We start from the raw sequence: 20,748 nt of genomic DNA, 5'->3' as shown, positions 1-20,748 counted from the left end.
GCTGCATCTGCTTTACTTGCCTGGAGGAGCTTCAGTAGCTCCAGAAACCCAGCGGCACTGGTCCTACAGGGGTCACTTGTGGGACAGATGCTGACGGCAGCTTGGGAGCAGCTGACAAAGCCCCTCTGAGCTGCAGGCCACTGCCAAGCCTCCCAGTGTGCCTCCCGCTTCGGTGAACCAAGAAGTTACACAAACACAAGCTCCCTGTTATCCAGCTCCCAAAAGTAATTTCAGATCAGAAACAGTCCAAAAGACAGTTTTAGAAAGTACCAGTTTATTTGAGCAAAAAAAAATAAATCAGTAACAGTGGAAAATCCCCAAGAGCAATTACACAAGAGAATCTAAATATCCCGAGAAGCAGACATCAGTCCTGCCTTCCTGGTAGTGCTGTCCATAGCCAGTAAAGTCCTCCCTCTCCTTCCCAGTCTACAGTGAACTCTGTGCAGTTTTTAGAGCCTCTCAGAGCCTGCAGTTTCCCCGAACACGCTTGTACTGGGACCAAGTGAGTGAGTCAAACTGGAAGGAGGACCCTTTGGAAAAGTCCTCTCTCACCGATGTCTCAATACATGGCTCCCCTGCGTTCCCCACTTTGCCTGCCTAGCTCTGAGAAGCAGCTGCCACTGGCCGAAGCTGAACTTCTTTGTTCTATCGCCTCTACGAATTTGGCCTCAAGCCTACAACAAAGCCTCAGTAAGGAGGCTTCAGGAGTCGATGAGATTTCTGAACAGCCTTCTCAACCATCTGGTTTTGTGCTGCCTGCCCAGTTACTCAGTTTGGGGACCCACACTCAGATTTTGTCTTAAACCACACCAGATTCAAAGAGCTGCAGGAGGACACGACTTGCACAAAGTAGTTCTGTAATGCCTTCCTGAAACACAGGCATCGGACACGCACATTACTCGTCGCTCTAGGAGCACTGGGGAAATTGGTCTAAGTCTCATAGAGGTAGGAGCTATGTACATGATATATTAAGAAAAACCCACCGCAGGAGGTTCAGAGCTAGCAGTCTATGAAAGCTCAGCGCTCCCAGCTGGGAGATGCCGCCGAGGCGGACTTCTAGCTGCCAAAGCCAGCCTTCTGCAAGAGACAGGTACTCGGCACAGTACCGCAGGGGACTCTGCAGCGCAGCCAGCCCCCAAAACACAAAGTTATTTTCTCCGTACTGCAAGCTTCCAACGCTTGCTTCAAAGAGCAACCCCAGATGGGGATCTCTGCTCCAACTCAGAGGATCAAACCCGGCACATCACCAACGGCAGCCTGCTTCCAGGCACGGCCCGGGACACGGCGACGGAGCCCCGGGGCTCAGGCTGCTCCCAGCACAAGCCCACGTGCCCTCTAGACAAGACACTGGACAAACAGCAGTACAAATGAGATCAAGCCTCTTACACACAGTAAGGCTGCTGAAGAATTAACTCCAGCCTTTTCACTCTTAACTGTATATTTCTTAGTAAAACATATAATATATAGCTCTATAGGACAGATTATAATATATTACAGGCTAGAAATACTCTCGTCTTTTCCCTACTTCAATCATATTATGAATCCAATTTTGCATACGGATTAATTCTAGAAGTTATTGCCTTGAATTTATAATTAAAACTCACAGAATAAAGCTTAAATAGTTTTCACAGAGACTCATTATATTAGTGTTTTACATAAAAAGGATAAAAGTTACCAAATGAGAAGAGCAGCCATTTCAGAAACTATAAATAATTCTATTAAAAAAAAAAATCAAATCCTAAAAAAGTTATGGGAAAAGCATAAATATCTTTACCCTCTACATTAGCCGCTATAGAACTAGAAAAAACCTGTAACACACTGTAGCTAACTCTGCTTCAGTTCAGAATATGAATCATATAAAACAACATCTCTAGAGAAATGCCCGGCCAAAGGAAACACAAAGGGATTGAAAAAATAAATCTGAGGAAATTAAAAAAGTAGATTTTTTTATTATTATTATTTCAAAACAATTTCTACAAACTTTATATAAACATCAGGCTATTTTCTTTAAAATTTTGTTATAAAAAAATCCTACAAGCAATCCTTAAAAAAAGGTAAGAGACTGAAGGCAAGGAAAGGGTGTCGTCATAGCCACACAAAACTGGCTGTCCTGATTTCACGGACTAATGACCCTTGCCTGGGGCCGACAGGAAGAGACAGAAGTCTCCTGGGGAAGACATTCCCATAGGCCCTTTATGGCATTCAGGGATTTTGAGCCCCTATGGGCCTTTTACTCCCTGATAAGGCAACATTATCTGTAGTGTAAGAGATTCATAAATAGTTCTCCACAAAAATGCCTCACATCAACAGCCTGCTGCAAGACAGCTATTAGCAAGGTTTATTAAAAAAAGCCATCTTCTGTAGAAGCAGCCAATCTGATCACGGCACACTGGATACAAACACATGGTGTTTGCTTCCATACAGTCTGTTTTGTGTTTATATACCCTCTGTAAAACCAAGCAGAAAATTTGGCATCTTTATTCTTTTTACGCTAGCTTTAGAAAAAAAATACACTGAGGTTTTTTTTTCAGACTCTTTGTATTTCATTGGGCCCTTGTTAGCTGAGCGGGATGGGAAGGGTCACGTAGGAAGTTTGTTTTTTCTCGAAGTCACTTTGAAATTCAATCCATAAAGAGCATTTGTTCAGCACATCTCATCTGAGGGCACAGTGTTTCCATATAGTCTGTTTGTCCCTTGATGGGCACAAGGTGCTGCTGAGCTTTAAGCATAGAACTCATTTGTAGGGGCTTTCTTGTAGATTGGTTTCTTCCCAAGGTCGTAACTGCCTTCGTCCTTTTTCTTCATGCGATAGACTAAGAGGAGGATCAGGAAGACAGCAAACAGGAGGCCCACTGCTCCTCCTGCAATAAGAGCTGGGGAAGAAAAAAGAGCATGGAATAAGTCTAAACTCCTGGGCAACTCCAAACGATCAGCTACATCTCAAAATCTGCTTCAGGAGTAGCAGCCCCTAGAACTGCCTCCAGTGTCAGCGTTGTCCACGTGCCTGTCACCATATGGGCTGGCATTTTCAGTGACAGCAGATGTTATTGGAAAAGGCCAGAAATTGCTTTCAATCCAACCACAGAATAATTGCATGTTCCACATTCACCAGTTTGTGTTAATCTTCCAGTTTAATGCAAGAAAGAAATTTTGACAAGAAGACATCCTCCCTGCGTGGAGACAAAACAAAGAAAACCCAGCCAAAAGCGCCCCACCACAACCCACAAACAGCGTCAACTCCAGGAAAATGATATAGCTCTGATTTGAATGCTTTGTTAGCTACCTGTGTGAGCACACTCTGGGGAGTCTGTATTTCAATTAAACAGCAACATCCCACTACCACCACCACCTTCCTCCAAAAAACACCCCAAAAACCACAAACCCACAGAAAATCACCAAGATTTTCTCTCTCCTCACACCAAGGGTGGCCACAAGACTTCAGTGAAGTTCATCCTTTGCTGTGACACCTACTCATTGCACTAGATCAGCTTCTTTGTTAGATGGCTTTGCACTCTTCCAGTCACTCCTCCGACTGGGAGGATGGCTGCAGATTGGCAAGATACACCGAGGTTTGTACTCAGACCATCAGGCGAAGTGCTTGATGAAGCGTGCCTTGAGACAGATGTGTCCCACATGCTGAGGGGAAGCCAGCTGCTTGGTTTTGCTCTAGACAGAGGTACTTAGATTCGCAACAGTTGACTCGGTGTTCAAATCCCTTAGAGGGGTTGTTTGGTTCCTGGCAAGGCTCAGAAAAGGCAGGACTTGGGCAGAGGTTAGAAGGAAAACGCCTGCATTTGATATGAAAGTCTATGATGTCATTGATTTATGGCTAGATACGCCTCTTGCTGACGTAGTATCTGAGTGCACATCAGCTGCCACATGACTTGTGTGGCACTTAAGCCAACAGTCAGCTGGCAGGCTCAAAAACAAGCTGTTTACCCCAGCAAGACAAGCAGTAGGCTCTTCTGCTGTTTAAGGACTAGAAGGTAGAAGTGACCCTGCTACAGGTAGTCACAGCGGTAATGCATCTCACTCCCCTTGTCAACAGGGAACGATAGAAGCCATTTTGATTTACAGTATTAATGATTTATCAGGACAAGGTGGAGTATTACCTGTAAGGACTTCTGTTCTTTCAAAGATGCTGCTGTTGGCTGTGCTTGCCATGGAGATCTTGTTGGACAAGTTCTCTTCGACAGGTATAGCTTTGTCTGGAATGATTTCATTGTCCACCATTGTGTTTTTCCTCTCACTTTCTATCTTTCTCTCAGTATCTCCAGGGATATAGTTGTCAGATATCTACAGAATATAGATAAACCACACCCATCAGTAAGCAGCACCCAGCCTACCTACAACTGAAAGTAGAAGGGTGTACAGGGAAAAGAAAGTTTGCTTAGTGCATTACAAGTACACTGTTCCTGCTCATGCAGGTAGATTCATCTTGATTCCACGTCTTGCAGGGGGAAGGGTATTCAGAAAGCTTCACAGACAGACCAGAGTAGCTATGTGTTGCTTAAAACATGCAGAGGCAATACCTACCACAGGAGTATCCATGGTGGTCAGATATATGGCATCTTCAGAGTCTGAGTAGTCTGCAGAGGGGGGACGGGGGGGTGGGAAGTAAAAACACAGAAGAGGACACTACGTTTTCCTCTCATTACATGCCATTTTTCCAGAATTCAGACACTTCCCACAATACCAGCAACTGCGGACAAACTAGGACTCTTGTTCTCTGCTGACTACAATTCCCTCTTACCTACTAGTACTTTTGCCATTTAATGGCTTTGATTGCACAAGACCATGAGATGTAATCTTGAAACCAACACCTCTCGCATGGGAGGGGTCTTCAGCTGGATCCATCGGCCCCTGCTGCAGATTATCAGCAGCTGCCCTGCAAAGCAGGTCTGCTATTGCTTGCTAAGCTAATGCCAGTGGAGGGCAATGCTCTCACCACCCATCCCTAAAGAATAGTTCGCCAACCCTCTAGTTACCAGATCTGCCCAAACATGTCAGGCACCGATTTCAGCACTTGTTCTTTCCCTTTTAGAGAACAAATGTTCACATAAAGGGGACACGGAGCTACAGAAACTGGTTTGGGCAGGGAGCTTTGCATGTCATAGAGTTCACTTGAACATCAGCTAGTCCTTGACCTTGTTTGGCCTCAGCTGAGATACTAACTTTAAGCCTTTTAACACTGCCTCAACAATAGATTTTTTTTTTTTAATTTTTTTTTTTCAAGTTTCTCAGTTGTTCTTTGGAGTTCAACAGGAAAGAGAACCAGCCGGTGCAATGCCTTTTCACTCGCAGTAAGACAAGCTTGGCTGGGCTCCATCTGTCCTCCCCGAGTGATTCAACATCACGGTACCACCACTTTCACTGTTCTCATCTGTGAGTGACTACGATTCACACGGCTTTCTCATCTCCACCTGACACTTTAGTTCCCTCTGGAACTCTGGCTATGCACTTAGCCCACCACTCATGGGCTGGTGCTGGAAGAAATTTCACAGCATCAACTGAGGGAGATCCCTTCCCCCCCTTCCCTGCTTACCTCCAGACCCTGATGCCTCATCTATATCTAACCCATCAGAAGTTAAGTGAGGCCTGAATTCACCAATGTCTTCGTCATCTGGCAAGCCTCCGGAGGCAGGGTAGTCAAGCCATCGGGCGTCCATGGTCTCAGTTTCTCTCACCTGTAAAAGCAAGTGGAGAAGTGTTAAGTATCAGGCAGCTCCTCAGAAGCATTTCACAAAAGGTCAGGAGTTCAGAGCCTGTGCTGAGCACATCACTTCCATCAGAAGAAGATTAAATGCTGAACTTCCTCTCCACCAAAAGCATTATCTTCATCAGCCTGGAAATAGCTGAATTCCCCTAGAATTTCTCAGAACAGAAGTGAGAGCCAGCCTGGGAGGGGAATTTCCTGAGGGCAACAGATTCAGGAGGGTTCACTTGAACCCACAGGGTGAAAATAACACAACAGTATCTTGGTCAGGAGTTTGTAGCAAAAGCATTTGGAAAAGCAATACCTTCAGTTTGTGATAAGGAGGGATTTGGAAGGACTTGCTATTCCCAGAGAAAAAGCCTGGCACCTATAGGTCAGTTTTTTGCATAGCACCAAAGCCTCACACCAAGGCAATTTGTTGCTTCTTGTATTGAGAACAAACCTATTTTATCACCCAAGGGTTAAAAACTGGTCTGTCAGTTCAGCTGAATTGCAGTGCAATATAGTGTGACGCTCAAGAGCACTTGCTATCAATAATGACTTGCCTGTAGGAAGAACTTCCCTGGCCTCACCTCTTAAAACGCACGTAAACAAACAAGTCTGTAAAATGAAGTCCGTGATCCTATGGCCCAATGACTGCAGTTACGGACACACGTTAGCAAAACGGCAGGAGAGCCTCCCAGAGAATCAGCTGTTTGGCCACAATGGCAATTTACACACCAGAGCTCATTTGCACTTGGACCTTCCGGGAGCCACAAGCCCAAACCTCCTGCCCTCCCCAAGGTTATGCAATTTTCCCAGAACTATTTCTCCTCAGCCCACAGCCCTGGGGCCAGCCCCGGTGAGGGTTCCGCAGGTATGAGCTCTCAGGTTGCTCAACACCAGCCCACAGATTCCAGCAGCTCCAGATGCTTCCACAGCCACGAAGTCATCGCCATGGGGGGGGGCTTGACCCCCTCCCCTACGGCGAAAAGGGCAATGCAGACGGATGCGTCCCATAGCTAGGGGCTAAGCTGTCGACATTTTTTCATGCTGTCCCCACAGAAAGACTGGAAAGACTGGGAAGTTTTTCTGAAGGTTTATCTACTCAGGAGAGCATTTTTAAAACATCCCTTTACTCCACAGTCCTGCACATCCGAGGGGTCTTCTTAACGTACAGGTTTACCATGAGCTACAGCGTCACAGGGGGTGAAGATCAGAGACTCGTGGGGACAGTCAGAACTGGGTGGCACCACCTGAGCCCCAGTGCTTGCTGCTTCATCGGGGCAGCAGCGAGACCCTGAGCAGCTGGGATCAGCCTTCCTGCTCGCCCAGCCAAGCGTGGGCCATCCTACAGCCCAGCGGTGACACCGACTGACAAATGACATCCACTATCGATCTCACAAGCAAAGGCCAACAATCAGCCACACACCATGTATCAGCTTCCTCTGCCCACAGCCCCAGCCCTGCTTCCAGCCCAGACTTCCCTGCCCATTAGCATACTGGTTTTGCCACAAACAAGGCCTTGTGGTCAGGACAAGATGTTTCTCATTTTGCATAAGGAGCAGTGGCTACTAGATGTGCTTTTCATTAGCTTATTGAGGCATCTTTGGTTTCCGCAGCAACTCTGCTGGAGGATAACCAAATGAACAGCCTAGAGGGCATGAAGTGCTGAGGCCAGCTCTCCTCCTAGACCCCCTGTCTCCGCTCTGCCCGAGCCTGGCACTAGGTGATGGGAAGGGGGCTGGGGAAGAAGGCCAGCTGGGAAGAAATCCCCTCCCAGCCTAGAACCAGGCATTCCTGACATTATGGATCACTCACCCCAAAGCAAATTCATTTCAAGATATGTGAAACCCAGCCAAAGCCAGACCTGCAATGGAAACTGCCCCCGGCATGCAGTAGCTGTTCCCAGGACAGCTTCTGGCCATTTCATCAAGGGGCAGGAAGAACCCAATTCCCGTCTGCCCGAGCTAGGGCACTGGGGCTGGGGAGCACATTTGCTGCAGATCTGTATAACCCAGCTGCTGTGCCAGGGCAGATCAATGTTGGCAAGAGCGCTGCGCTGAGCCGCACCCCTGTGCCAGCTCACGCCGTACTTCATTATGAATCATGGCCAGCTAACGTCCTAACAAGGGTGGCTCAAGAAAACCCGCGTTTATGCCACCAAGTGGCTGGACAGCAGGCTGGCCTTATCAGATCAGCCCAGCCGTGAGAAATGCGGTGGCAGACCGCCACGGTGATTAGTACATACTGTGGAATGCACCAGGTTTGGCTATCAGAAAACCCTATTTAAATCAGGACAGACAGTGTTTACAAGCCAGAGGACATAACAAGTAAATTACTGACTCACAAGCGTAAATAAGATTATATGGGAGCGTTCCCTGAACTCACTCTTCATCATCCTCTTGAGCAAGGACAGGGAAGTTCCTGGAAGCCACGAGAGCTTCTCAAACCGTAAAGGAAACTTTTCTTGCGGGCAGCGAGCCTCACTTTACAGATTCATCTGCCAGGGAAGTTAGAGGGCTGCTGGGCACCTCCATACTTACCCTCCAGGTTTCAAGACATGCTCTCCTAGGGAGCAGGCTCCTACTGGGAGCTGGGGCATGGGCAGCCCGGGAAGAGTTAACACTGGAGTGCCGTGCTCGCAGGGCAGGTCTGGAGCAGGCACATTCCTCACATACACACCTTCGAGAGGGCACACAGGCACTTTCACAGACTTAAAAGCAAGGGCTGCGGGCTTCCCAAGTGCCACATAAAGAGCTCCCTGGAGTACTGCTTAAAAAGTGCATCCCTTTCCAAGAAGATTCACTCCTCCCTATAGCTCCGCTACCAGGTGAAGAGGCACCACCCAAGGTGCCCGTGCTTCCTCTCGGCTGGCAGGCTACAGCCAAGAGGAAAAAGCTAGGAGACTGCCGCAGGACCATGGTCAGCCCTTGCCAAGTCGCCTCTGGCCACATTGAGCTTAACACCTTCTGCAACTGCCAGCTGGAGAAGGGCACCGGCGCTGCTTGGAGTCTGCTTTCCACCACCTGTTATCCCAGCACTGGAGCCAGGCCAGGGACTTGCTGGGAGAGTTGGACTGGGCGGCTGCACAGCCCCACCTCGCCCCGGCAGCTGAAGTCGAGCCCTACTATTAATATGCTCCTATCTAGGAGAGGTCTGTACAGAAATCAACCTTTTCTGCAGGAGTCTAGTTCCAGGATTTCTTCCTCATGTTAAGCAGCTTTATCCCCAGTAAGCACCAAGGGGGATTAACCAATGTGCTGGGGAGCAGAAGCTTTTCCTGCCTGCCGGTGGCAAAAAAATAAGAGTTCATTCCCTGCCAGACAATCAGCACGTCAGGCACGTGAACTATGAACGTCATTCCTGGAAAAGCCGGGCACAGAGGTCTCATGTTTGAGCCCGAGACAGACTGCACTACTGGATGAAGCCAGACACTGTTTGCTCAGTTCAGGCACAGGAATCACACCCCTGGCACTCCAGGCAGGGGCTTGCAGTCCTGCTGTGCTCCATCCCTAGTGCACCCCACTCCATTTCGTGCGCCTGGGGCCTTCGCTTACAGCCCCAGCATACCACTAGCCTCTTCTCAAAGCAAGAACATCTATTTATTGAGGCAGCAAGCAAAGTTTCTGTCCAATGTGTGAATTTCCCCAGCGGCTGGCTAGTTCTGGGAAATAACAAACCCAGGCAGCTCGCCTGCCCCAGCCCACACGTCCTCACCACAGCCTTTACAAACCCCTTCAAAAACCCAAATGATGTTTTGAGGCAGAGGCAAAGTTTTACAGACATGGCACTGGCTTTTACAGCTGGCCTTTGTCTCTGATCAAACACACCAGAGTTCATTAAAAGCTTCTTTGAAGGGTCACAGCCAGCAAGCTGCAAAGGGAATTAGACCTGCAGAGACTCGGGCATCCAGAGTGCAGGGAGCTCTTTATCAAGTTTATAACTTTGGCGTGGAGATCCAGCACCTGCTCCTGTGTCTCCCTCCCCAGCACTGTGTACACAAGTCTAGGAGTAAACAGGAGCAAGGTGAAAGTCAACCTTTCCTAGACAAAAGCACATGGAGCTGGGCCAGCCTGGGAGGTGGCAGAAGAGGGGGCAGAGGTGCAAACCTCTTAACTCTTTGTAGCCTGCAGGGACAGATAAATGTAAGCTGCTCTCGGAGCTTTTCTCAGGTGCTCTGTACTAGGGTACAGGTGTACAGATCACCTCGTTTCACTTCAGCAAGCAGTATTACACAAAATATCTTTCCCAGACCTGTGCTGTCCTGGACAGATGTCACCTCACACAACCACAATGCACATCTAGATAGCTTAGCAAGAAAGGGCTCCTGGACGACATGAGCAGCTGCCCGTGTGGCCCAGCCTCGGAGCCTGGTTATTAAGAGATCATTCTCGCAAAGCCACCACCCTGTCCCTCATGCTGTCCTGCATCATGAACTGAAGAGCACCAAATCCAATGGGGCCTTTCCAGTGCAAGGATGCAAAGCTCTGTAAACCACCAAGCCCAAGAGAGGGGACTTCCATACAGTTCACTTCCACCGAGCTCTTGCAGGAGCACACAAACCAGGAAGGTTTTAAAGCATGCAACAGAGCAGAGGTTAGGAGCTGAGCTCACCCTCTCAAAGCACACCAGCCCCCCAAAAGCAGGAAAGCGGAGGAGCCACACAGTGCTGGAAACAGGGCAGCTCAGATGGGGGCGAGTCAGCTAAACAGAGCTGACCTCCAAGGGAGGGAGGCGTGCAGCAACGTAACAGGCAAAGACAGCTCTATCTTCCCATCTTAATAAGCATTAAAAGAAAATTAGAACTGACACGAACTTCCGGCAGAGGCAGCTCCTGCCAGACTAGTAAGGGAAAGGTCTGTATTTCCCCCCAAAACACCCTTTACTCCCTCCCCTCCTTCCATGCTCCAGCTCTGTGTAGGGGTAAAAAAAAAAACAACCAAACAAAAAAAAAAAACAAACCACAAAAGTCACTTTTGTCCTGAGAGCAAAGCAAATACCAATATTTCAATCTAGGTCGCAGCTAACTCCTTCAACACATCAGCCGCATTAAAAAAAAAAAAAAATCCACTTGTGCCAACTCCTTCGGCCCATGCTTGGAGGGTACCATTTTACCTCTCATTCCTGGTCAGTCTGTCCCACGTAATTCGCAGCACACACAGCCCACACTGGCCTCTGTGCCAACGGACAGAAGTTAAACAGCTCCCATCCAGGTACATGTGTGTATTTCGTTGCATGACAGGCTTACCCCGAGGCTTCCAGACATGGTTAAATACTACTGTGCCTTTGCTCAACACTTCTCAAGCAGTCCTAGAGCAGGACCACAGGCACAGTGGCTTTGGCCAAAGCCAGCCTTGCCCATCTCCCCTCTGACAGCTACTGTACAGGTGCACTCCCATCACAGTGAGCTGTAAAGGTAAATCCATAACATGTCTGGGGACTAAGGGGGAGGAAATCAGAAGTACAGACCAGGGCTTGCAGGCAGCTCCTGGCTGGCAGCAGGGGATAGCACTGCATCTCCAGTACCCCAGACCAGTTATTGCATGCTATCTCTTTGTGCCTCTTACCAAAGAGGGAAAAAATATATTTTTTGAATTGTGCTCAGTAATACAAGCAAGGAAGAAGGTCTTGGTTAATGAGACAGAGCAAGAGCAACATGCAGGCTGACAAACTGTTCGGCTGGTAAAAGCGTCACTCATTCAAGGTGACTTAAGAGAAGCATCCCCAGTCCCTGTCCAACCAGGTATCTGTCTCCCTGCAGCCACATAACCAGTCCCGTGTGCTCACACTCAGCAGCCCACGTGCTGCGTGGGGGCAGGCGCAGTAATGCATGTCCAGCACTAACACAGCCTCAGCCTGGGTCACTCCCCCACTTGCCCCTGCTCCCCGTGTGATTCTTTAAGCTGTGTCGCCGCAAGCAGCTCTCCTGGGGGCTCATGCGGCAGCAGAGGCATAATCCCCGTGACAATTACACCGTAATCCCGAGCTCTGGAGAGCGACCCGCTGTCACGGGTGCCTCCCCTGCAGCAGGGATGAATCCTCCAGGGCTCTGCTTGCTCAAAATAGGCTTCCCTGCATTTACAAAGTCAAACCTCAGTTACCTTTTAACTCGCGTGCATTTGCTTACACACAGCCTGCTCTCTTCAGACCACACTGTACACACGTGCCTTTCAGGCCATGCCATAGAAGCAAGCAGGAGGAGGATGGAGAGATTACAAAGGAACGAATTCTTGTTTAACTGCTCTTGCCTGATTATCAACCAAGAGCAAAGCCATAAAGATCGAGTCCTTTGCCAGACAGGCACATGCTGGGATCTGTCTACTGCAACGGTGGCAAAATAGCTGCTCTAAATACTCAATGCCCAGCTCCAGAGACCTACAGAGCCCCAGTGGGAAGGAGATGACTGCGTCCCCCCTCCAGCTGGAGGGGATAAAGCTCAGCAGGCAGTTGCAGATGGCTGTGTGTCAATCACTTGCCCTGAAGCAAATAAAGATAAGGTTCAGAGGAAAACTGCAGGAGGGGAAAGCAGGAGCTTTCATGTGACTCCGGAGGAAAACAACTGCGGCAGAGATATTTCGCACCCCTGAAAGGTTCTCCCAGTCATGCCAGTGATACACACCTAGTTCATAAAGAGATTATATTTTTTTATGGTATTTACAAACCTGATCATAGGTATTTCATACACTTCACTGCCCAGGGCTCAGTTCAGAAGTTGGAGAAATCTGTTCAAAGTTAAAAAAGGAATTCAGTTTTTCCAGCTCACAACTCACTTTGAGTTGTCCTACTCTATGCCAGGAGACTCCTATTGCATCCTTGTCTGTGGAAGAAAAAAAAGGATATAAAGGCCCCAGCAAAGCAGCTTTTCCATCAAAGGTGATTTCTCATGCTGATACTTCAGGCTTGGGATAGTTCATATATCATATTTCCACCTGACGCCGGGGAGAGGCCTGCCCTCACTGCCCTTTCCTAGAATACAGCTACACCCCAGTATTTCCCTGGACACGCACACAAGCAGAATTTCCACTTGGCAAGAAACGCGTGACATGCATTTTTGGGATCTTTATGCTCCCTCATGCCGGAGCATTAGCAAAATTAAGCCAGGCAGACACCCAACTTCAAAGGGTGCCTTTCCTAGCTAGCTCACCATGCAGCTAATCTCAGCTTGTTTGTACAGTCAAGATTCCCAATGCTGCGCCCTACAAATGCTTCCCCTCCCACAATCCATTTTAATCTAATCAGAAGTAGTAGCCCAAAGATTTAGGCTTAGCCCAGGCAGTTGAGCTCTGCCAGCACAGTTACGCTATTTAAAGTTTTGCTCTGTTGGCAAAGCTACCAGCAAAAAATTGCAGCAGAGGAAGTTATCAGCATGAAAGCACTTGAAACAGCTTAGCCGTACCACTCCACTATCAGGCTATACCTGTGTAAGCATTTATACAAACAAACATTTCAACAGCAGGGATCTTCCTAGTTAGCTACAGCAGCAGAGGCTGGCTTTTCAGCGTGGGGTTTTTTGTTTTGTTTTGTTTTTTAATAGAGACATTCCTGACTTAGGCAGAGGTTGCCTTGGCTTGGGCCCAGAAAGCAGGAGACACAGCGTGTGCTATTGGGGATAATACAGCTGTACTTTGGGAAACCTGTCACTCCCGGGAGCATTTTCTTCTCTCAGAGAGCTCTGGACTCCCAGCCAGGCTTCCTCCCCTCTCCGAGCAGGGGGTGAGCAGCTGGCAGCAGTTTTCCAGCCCTCCCTGACCACGTCTCTGCACCCGCACTGTCACAGCCAGGAGCAGAGGGACCCAGCTATTGTTTTGGTCACTCCTTCCTTGGCTCTGCAAAGCCTGCGCTCGGCTGGACTAGCAAGGCATTTAGTAACCAACACGCAGGACCAGCTCCTCACACTCAGCCTCAGGAAATTTAGAATTAGCGCCAAGAACAGCCCGCACATAAACAGTCTCCTGCAAGATCCTGGCTCCAGAGTCTGCTCCACTGCACACTGTGGATTTGCAATAAATATTTATCTTGCTGGGGAACAGAGTCTTCCAAGCAAAAGCTCCTGACATCAGCAAGGACTGTATTTCCATTTGGGGAAGAGTAGAAGTTTTTTCCTCTGTTTTTGAAGGGGGACACTAGCCCACAAAAGAAGCTTCTGCCACCCTCCTACCACCACACTGGCCAGGATCCATCCCTCCACCTATGGGTCCCACTCCTCTCCAGGCCAGTGCAGCAGCACCCCATCACACAGCACCCTCCTTCCAGCCATGCTCCCCTCAGTCACCTCGCCTTATGCACCGAGATTTCTGGCTACTGTGCCATGCAGGCCATTTCAGTGCAAGTCCAAGGCAGGCACTTTCACAGTCATTAATGCACATTAACATTTCTTTTTATTGCTATAGTTTGACTGTAATGGCAGCTAAAGGGCAGGAGGCAGGGTTAGCATCGCAAGAAGGTAAACAGGGCAAGGCCGCATCGCGTTGTATTCAAGTTCTACAGCAGACAGCAGCACAGTTTTAGCTGAACTGTGGTGGAGACACCTTTTCCCCTTCAGCAGCTAAGGCAGAGCAACATCAGAAGAGAGAAATCCTTCCCATGGCAGTCTTTGCCTTCCCTGACAGAACGCGATTTGTTTAAGCAAGAAGAAACGTTGTTTTTGCTTGACGTGACACTAGCTGCTTGGGTAACAGTGCTATGGGTCTCCCAGTCTCCTTCCCGCCCCAAGGAGTGTCTCTCTGAGATTTTAATTAACTGCTTTGATTTTTAAGTTATCCCAATAATTTGTCTAACAACAGCCTCTTGGCATTTTATAAGCAGAGTCTCAGCCTCAAAGGATTTAAGGATAAAACTGACAAGAGCGCATATTTCCAGCAAAAATAAGGCTTTTACAAGAAGCGTATTTTTGAAGTCAGCCAGCCTTCAGAAATTGAGAGGGACACAGCTACATCTTGTGTGTTTTCCCCTCCTACGCTGACATTTTCTCCAGATTCACGATTAAGTATTTAACCCCCTCTTTTGAGACTTTCTGCTCCTTTAGCTTGCTTTGAATGCTTTCAGTCATTTCAGATAATACTGCTGCTTTCCTCTCTCCCCCATGCAACTCTCATTTCCAACTATATCCGTCTGAAAACATAGCAACCACGGAGCTGCCAGAGCAAGTTAGTGGCTGCTCAAGACAAGGCCATTTTCTGATCTGCCTTTGCCAACTCAGCTACTGGCAGCAGCCATATGTCAGAGCCCGATAGCTTTTTTGCCCACCGTAGCCACAACGCGAGGCAGATTAGACAAGAGGCAGCAGTGAAGGCGCTCGGTGCTGAGGACAGACCATGAGCCAAGCAGCACTGGCTTTGCTTGTCACCCCTTTTCTAACCCCATAAGAAGAGATCCGCCTCTGTGCTGCAGCGCCTCGGAAGTCTGAGTCATTGCTTTGGGTAAGGGGCCGGGGCCGTTACTCAGACGGTGACAGCAGAGTCTCCGGGAGCTGTGAGGCCAGGCAAGTGCCAGAAACCCTGAGTCAGAGCATGACTGCTGCGAGTCAGGGCTGATGGTGATACACAGCAGAGCTGGTCAGAGGCAGCAGCATTTACTGGACAACCATTCAGGCACATGCTTAAAGACAAAAAAAAAAAAAAAAAAAAGTCTGAACTAATCTAGAAGTGCAGCCCTAACAGCTCATTAACACAGGATCTTTTATAGCCCCTCGGAGCAGTAGCTTATTACAAGTTAAACTCTTTAACTAGGCTGCCCTGTCTATTCAGAGCCACCAAGCCCAGTCTCATCACAAGAGTCTCATTCTAGCACAAATCATTTGAATCCATAATCTAAAGCATTTGCATTCCACTGAGTCTCAAACAAACAGCCGCACATGCTCCGCAACAGCAGCCCGGAGGTCAGGCGTGCGCAGGGTTTGTCCCCACCAGTTTTGTAGTGCTTCAACTACATTAGCTTCTAGTTTGAGGCTGCAAAAGCAGCATGACTCTGCTGTTGTTACAGGGCATAAAGGAGCAAGCTGTACTGAGTGGAGGGAGAGAATGCAGCTGCAAGGATCTAAGAGCAGGCTGAAGAGGATAAATGTTAACTCAAGAGCAAGGAAGTGTTTTGAAGGATGAATGCTCCGTTTTGTCTAGCCAAAGTGATAGCTGGGGAGTTCTGCGGGGTCAGTGAGCCACAATAACTTAATCAAGTAATCCTACAAGTCAACTTAAGTAATTTACATTGCAGACCGTAGAACCACAGTTACCATGCCTCCCTTATTGGTACAGTTACCATCACTGAATTTTTTTTTTAAAAAGTTGGGTTTAAAGACAAAGTCCATCAACCCGTCCATTTGAGGGAGAACAACTTAACATACACAAAATGCAACACAACCTAGTGTTAACCTATAGCCAAGTGGATTCAAGCAGCCAGCACGTTTTCAACAGAGCATTTACCAGCACCAGGAGTCAGAGAGGAGGGAAAAGCAGCTGCAGGAGTTGTGCTGATGTCTGCAGGCCGAGCAGCCAGCCAGAGTCCCTCCACTCCACCGTCACTCTGAAAGTCAGGTTAGCAGCTTCCAGCTCGTGGTGGAAGTGGGACACAAGTGTATCAAGAAGGCAGTAAGCCACCGCAGGAAAACCATGGCAAGGTCACATTAGGCTCCACTACAGGCATTTGAGAGCAGCAAATGGCCTCCCCACCCCAACCATTCAGACAGCTCAAGGCAATAGTAAAGCCATTAACAGAGGCTTGGAGGGGAAGGGAGAGGGGAAGACATATAGGAAAAAACATTTTCACTGTTGTTGGACTGGATACAGGCTTTTGCAGGACCTCAAAGTGCCAAGGCCTTGGGAGACAGCAACAGGAGGGGCAGGAAAGAGAGCAATCACGTTGGCTAACAGCCTTAACTTCCTAGAGTGAATGAGTTTCTGATATCCCGAGTCTGAAAAGTACCAAGTTCAGCCCGCTTTGCCTCTTGTGTAAGCTGTTCAGAAAACTCTGAACCACAAGAAAGCGCTCTCCAGCATGGGAGCTGGCAGGCACTTAGGACAGATGAGAACCGGGCAGCAGCACTGTTTCCCCGACTGTGCCCCAAGCACTGCAGGGGTGACTGCTCCCACCCGTGTGGGTACCTCCACATCCACTACGGACAAGGTGTTGGGCTGCAGAGGGACCGTGCACCCCTGAACTCCCACCCCATGAGTTGTGCATGCAGTTCAACAAGGTATGAGGTGCTAGAGAGGTTATTACTTTCTACACGTTACAGGCGTTTCAATCCAACAGCCAGCTCTAGGTTCCAGCTACCAGAAGTCATGGGCTCCTTCCCTTCAGCACTAAGGGACATCACCTTAGACACTGTAATTTTGCTGCTCTGTGTTTTAGGGAGGCTGAAGCAAAGCAAGGATTTGCTCTACATGTTCAGCTGCCCCATGAGTTTGCCAAGTCAGAAGGTAAAATAAAGTAAAACGTGCAGATAGCAATGTCTTGATTTGATTGGGAGGGACAGATGAGAAACTGGGCAAAGAGCAGAAAGAACAGGCCTCGGGGATCAATGGCAGCAAGACAAGCCAAACCGGTTTTAACATTAATAATGCTGCACTACTTTCCAAACACAGCTATCATCAACAAGACACCAGCTTTGCCAATCAGAAGGCCTCCAAGCATGATTGCTTTAAACCAGCAAACAGAGCCCACAAACAGCACGAAGCCTCCCCCCTCTCCCTGAACAATCCTCTGCCAGCAGCTTCTGGGTTGGATTTCTGCTTGTCTATACTGCTAGGGACACACAAATACGACGTGCTGCTGCACGGAGACTTCTTCTGCATACTTCAAGGCAGAAAAGTAGGACAGCTGCAACCAGCTTGCAGCCCATTAGCACTGCTATGGCCCTGCTGAGCTCAGGGTACTCAGAGCCCTCTTGCAGCTCAGACAAACATAGGAGCAGCCCAAGCCTGGAGCAGGCAGACACCTCTGCTGCGGGGGAATACCCCTTGCTTCCCTCCTGTGCTGCCAGGGGCACTTTAGATGCTAAAAGCACAGGGAGAGGTCAACAATGCTACTCTGCCCAAGCAAGGCAGACCTCAAGTCCTTCATCAACTCCATTGATCCCATGTCTCGGCTGCACTGGTGGCTTTCTGCCCATCCCCAGCTGCAGGCCCCTAAAGCATCTTCTGCAGGAACCCCATCCTTGCACAGCACAAGCAGAGGGGAGCACCCTGCCTGCACAGGCTTTGCTTTCTAAAGCACTCAACTGGAGAGGGCTGGGGACCACCAGAAGATGTCAGGCTTCAGCTCCAACCTCCCCCCACCCCACGGAAACAAGACGATGTTCTCGCACAGAGCTGCTGGGCTGTTGTAACACAACCCACCCACAGCCTAAGTACCAACGTCACACTTCAGCAATATTCCCCACCCTCTTACACATCCAAGATTGCTTCATGGGGAGAAATCCCATCTACACCAGAAAGCCAGGCAAGGGGAAAGGAGCCAAGGCGTTTTTGTTTGTACAGGCTTGGGGAAATATTCAAGCACCGAATCACTCTCAAAAGCCATGCTCTTACATAAGCACAAGAAATACAATCCCCGTCTTGTTAAGAAACAGCTACCTGTCTTCACCCTGCCCGCACAGAAAAACTAAGAGCCGCATGCTGTGCAGCCCTGCACGTTTTGGCAGTGCAAAAAAAAAATAACATGGGAGGAGCGCCAGCAGAACTCTCCTAAACAGAGCGTCATCCTCGTCTCCTCCCCAGCAGCCTGTAACCCAAACAATTTGTTTGGATAAGGCTTTATAGTAGGCCAGTGTTACTTCTCAAGCATACACTCCATCTTAGGTAACTTAAAAGATACGGACAAATACTCCATACAAGTTCTATGTAAGGATTTACAGAATACATCTGTGCAAAATTTGTTGTCTTTGCAGAAATCCGATGCTTGCAGACCACTCAATTCCCCAGGGACACCAAGTTGCATTTCATACCAAACATGGTCAATGCAACTTCCAGATGCTGTCTGCCCCAAAGCTTTGCCCTACTAGTTTGGGCCAGTTCTCAAACGAGCGATTCACGTGCTTAACAGCAGGGATAAAGACACCAGATTAGAGTAAAGTGGATTTGGGCTGGCTGGTCTTAGCAGAGAATAGCTGACAATTACTACAGATGCTCTCTGTGGGAGTTTCCTACTCTACAACCAGCAACCCCCCAACCCCGTGTCCCTATTAGAGAGCAACGGAGCAGCAGACCCTTATCAGTTCTGATCTGCCCACCCAGCCTTCAGTCCAGAACGAAGCAACGTGGATGATTAAACCTAGTTTTGAGAACCCCTGATCTCCTGCAGTTACCTTAATCTCAGCAGCTCTTTCAGACTAGCAAGAGGAATCTGCCCTGACTGCACTATCAGCAAGACGGACACACACAACAAAAACAAACAAACAGCAGGGAACGCAGAATCCCGAAATCTCTGCTTCACTACAAAGATCCCACGTGTGCCCGGCTTGAAGCATCCAAACTGTTTCACCTCATTATATATTTAAGAGACTCTTACACCCTCCATGACAATGCATCGTTTTTCACTCCCATGTGGAAGTGAGGAAGGTTTGATACACAGGGAAAGACACCAGGTACTGGCACAACCGAACTCAGGTAAGACTGGAAAGCCTATCCAGGCGCTGTAATGCGCTGCACGTATCTAACCCATCACACATTCACAATAAAAGAGGGATTAAAGGACTTAAGTCCATGACCAGCAGTTAGAGATCAAAGCTGTAACGGAGATCAGTTCATTTCTCATCATGTACCCTTGTACCCTGTACTGCTCTAATTCCACCAGCCCTGATTACAGAAGCGCACGACGAGGCTCACCCGTGCACAGGGGGGAGAAAGAGACGGGTGAGGAGCGGCACAGCCGCCGGGGCAGCTGGTGACAGGGCAAGAAGGCGTACACGGGGCACGACTTGGCCAGGACAACGCTGCTTTGGCATCAAACAGAGGAAGCAGCGCGCAAGCCAGGAAGGAGGCAGGGGAACTGGAGGAAGGAATGGGAACTGCCCTGTTGCCATTAACCCATTTTGCCCCCTCTTCCCCGGAGAAGGACAAATGGCTGGGGGCAGATCCCCGGGCGGGCAGCGGTGGCATCAGCTCTCAGGCTACTGCCGAGCGGGACCCGCCGCAAGCGCACCCACGGCCCGGCGCGGCGGGGAGCCACCCGGGTCACCCACCCCCCGGCACCGGGAGCACCCTTCCCTACCGGGGCGCGCAGGCGGGGGGGGGGGGGGGAGACCCTCTCCTCTCCCACGGCCCGGCGGGACTCACCGACTCGGCGGCGGCGGCGTGCAGGAGGAGGCCGAGCAGCAGGGCGGCGCGGAGCACCGGCGGGACGCGGGGCCGCGGCATGGCTGGGCTGGCGAGGCGGAGCCGAGGCGAGCGGTGCAGCGGGCTCTGGCCGCCCCTCGCCGCCGCCCCGGCGGTTATAGGGACGGCGCAGCCCCCGCGGGGGCGGAGCGCCGCTGCCGCCCGCCCCGCCGGGAATGCCCGCGGCCCCCGCCCCGCATCCCCGGCGGGATGCCGAGGGGGCTGCGAGCTGCTCCGCACCGGCACGGGCATCCCCGGTCTCGCCGCGGGAGCCCGGGCACCGGGCGGCTCGGCTGGCGGAGGAGGGCGGCCGGCACAGCGACCTGGGGACGCTGCCGGGTGGGTTTCGGAAGCACTTCAGCCCTGCTGCGGAACCCGGGGGGGGGGGCCTGGGTCCGGCCCTGACCGTGCGGCTGCGGAGCCTGCTCTGCACGGCTTGTGCCCCCGTACAGCCGGCGTGGCGACAGCCGCTAACTCATGGGGAAGGGGAAGAAAAAGGGGGGGGGAAAGGGGGGAAAGAAAAAGGGGGGGGGAAAGGGGGGAAAGAAAAGGGGGGGGGAAAGGGGGGAAAGAAAAGGGGGGGGAAAGGGGGAAAGAAAAGGGGGGGAAAGGGGGGAAAGAAAAGGGGGGAAAGGGGGGAAAGAAAAGGGGGGGGGGGGGGGAAAGAAAAGGGGGGGAAAGGGGGGAAAGAAAAAGGGGGGGGGAAAGGGGGAAAGAAAAAGGGGAAAGAAAGAAAAGGGG

At 49.9% G+C, this 20,748-nt stretch overlaps 1 protein-coding gene across 1 annotated transcript; it reads right to left on the bottom strand.

The window, feature by feature from the left end:
- Positions 1 to 252: 252 nt before the first annotated feature.
- Positions 253 to 20,049, bottom strand: SDC4 (syndecan 4). The gene is made up of 5 exons (XM_050907228.1): positions 19,969 to 20,049; positions 5,546 to 5,687; positions 4,537 to 4,589; positions 4,113 to 4,296; positions 253 to 2,873 (listed from the first exon to the last, which is right to left on the bottom strand). Exons 1-5 carry the CDS (start codon positions 20,047 to 20,049, stop codon positions 2,722 to 2,724), a joined length of 612 nt encoding a protein of 203 aa, XP_050763185.1. The 3' UTR covers positions 253 to 2,721.
- Between the last annotated feature and the right edge of the window lie 699 nt (positions 20,050 to 20,748).

The sequence above is a fragment of the Gymnogyps californianus genome, chromosome 17, assembly GCF_018139145.2.
Source record: "Gymnogyps californianus isolate 813 chromosome 17, ASM1813914v2, whole genome shotgun sequence".
NCBI lineage: Eukaryota > Metazoa > Chordata > Aves > Accipitriformes > Cathartidae > Gymnogyps > Gymnogyps californianus.
The sequence above is the reverse complement of the archived record's forward strand: the minus strand, read 5'-3'. Positions and strand labels throughout refer to the sequence as shown.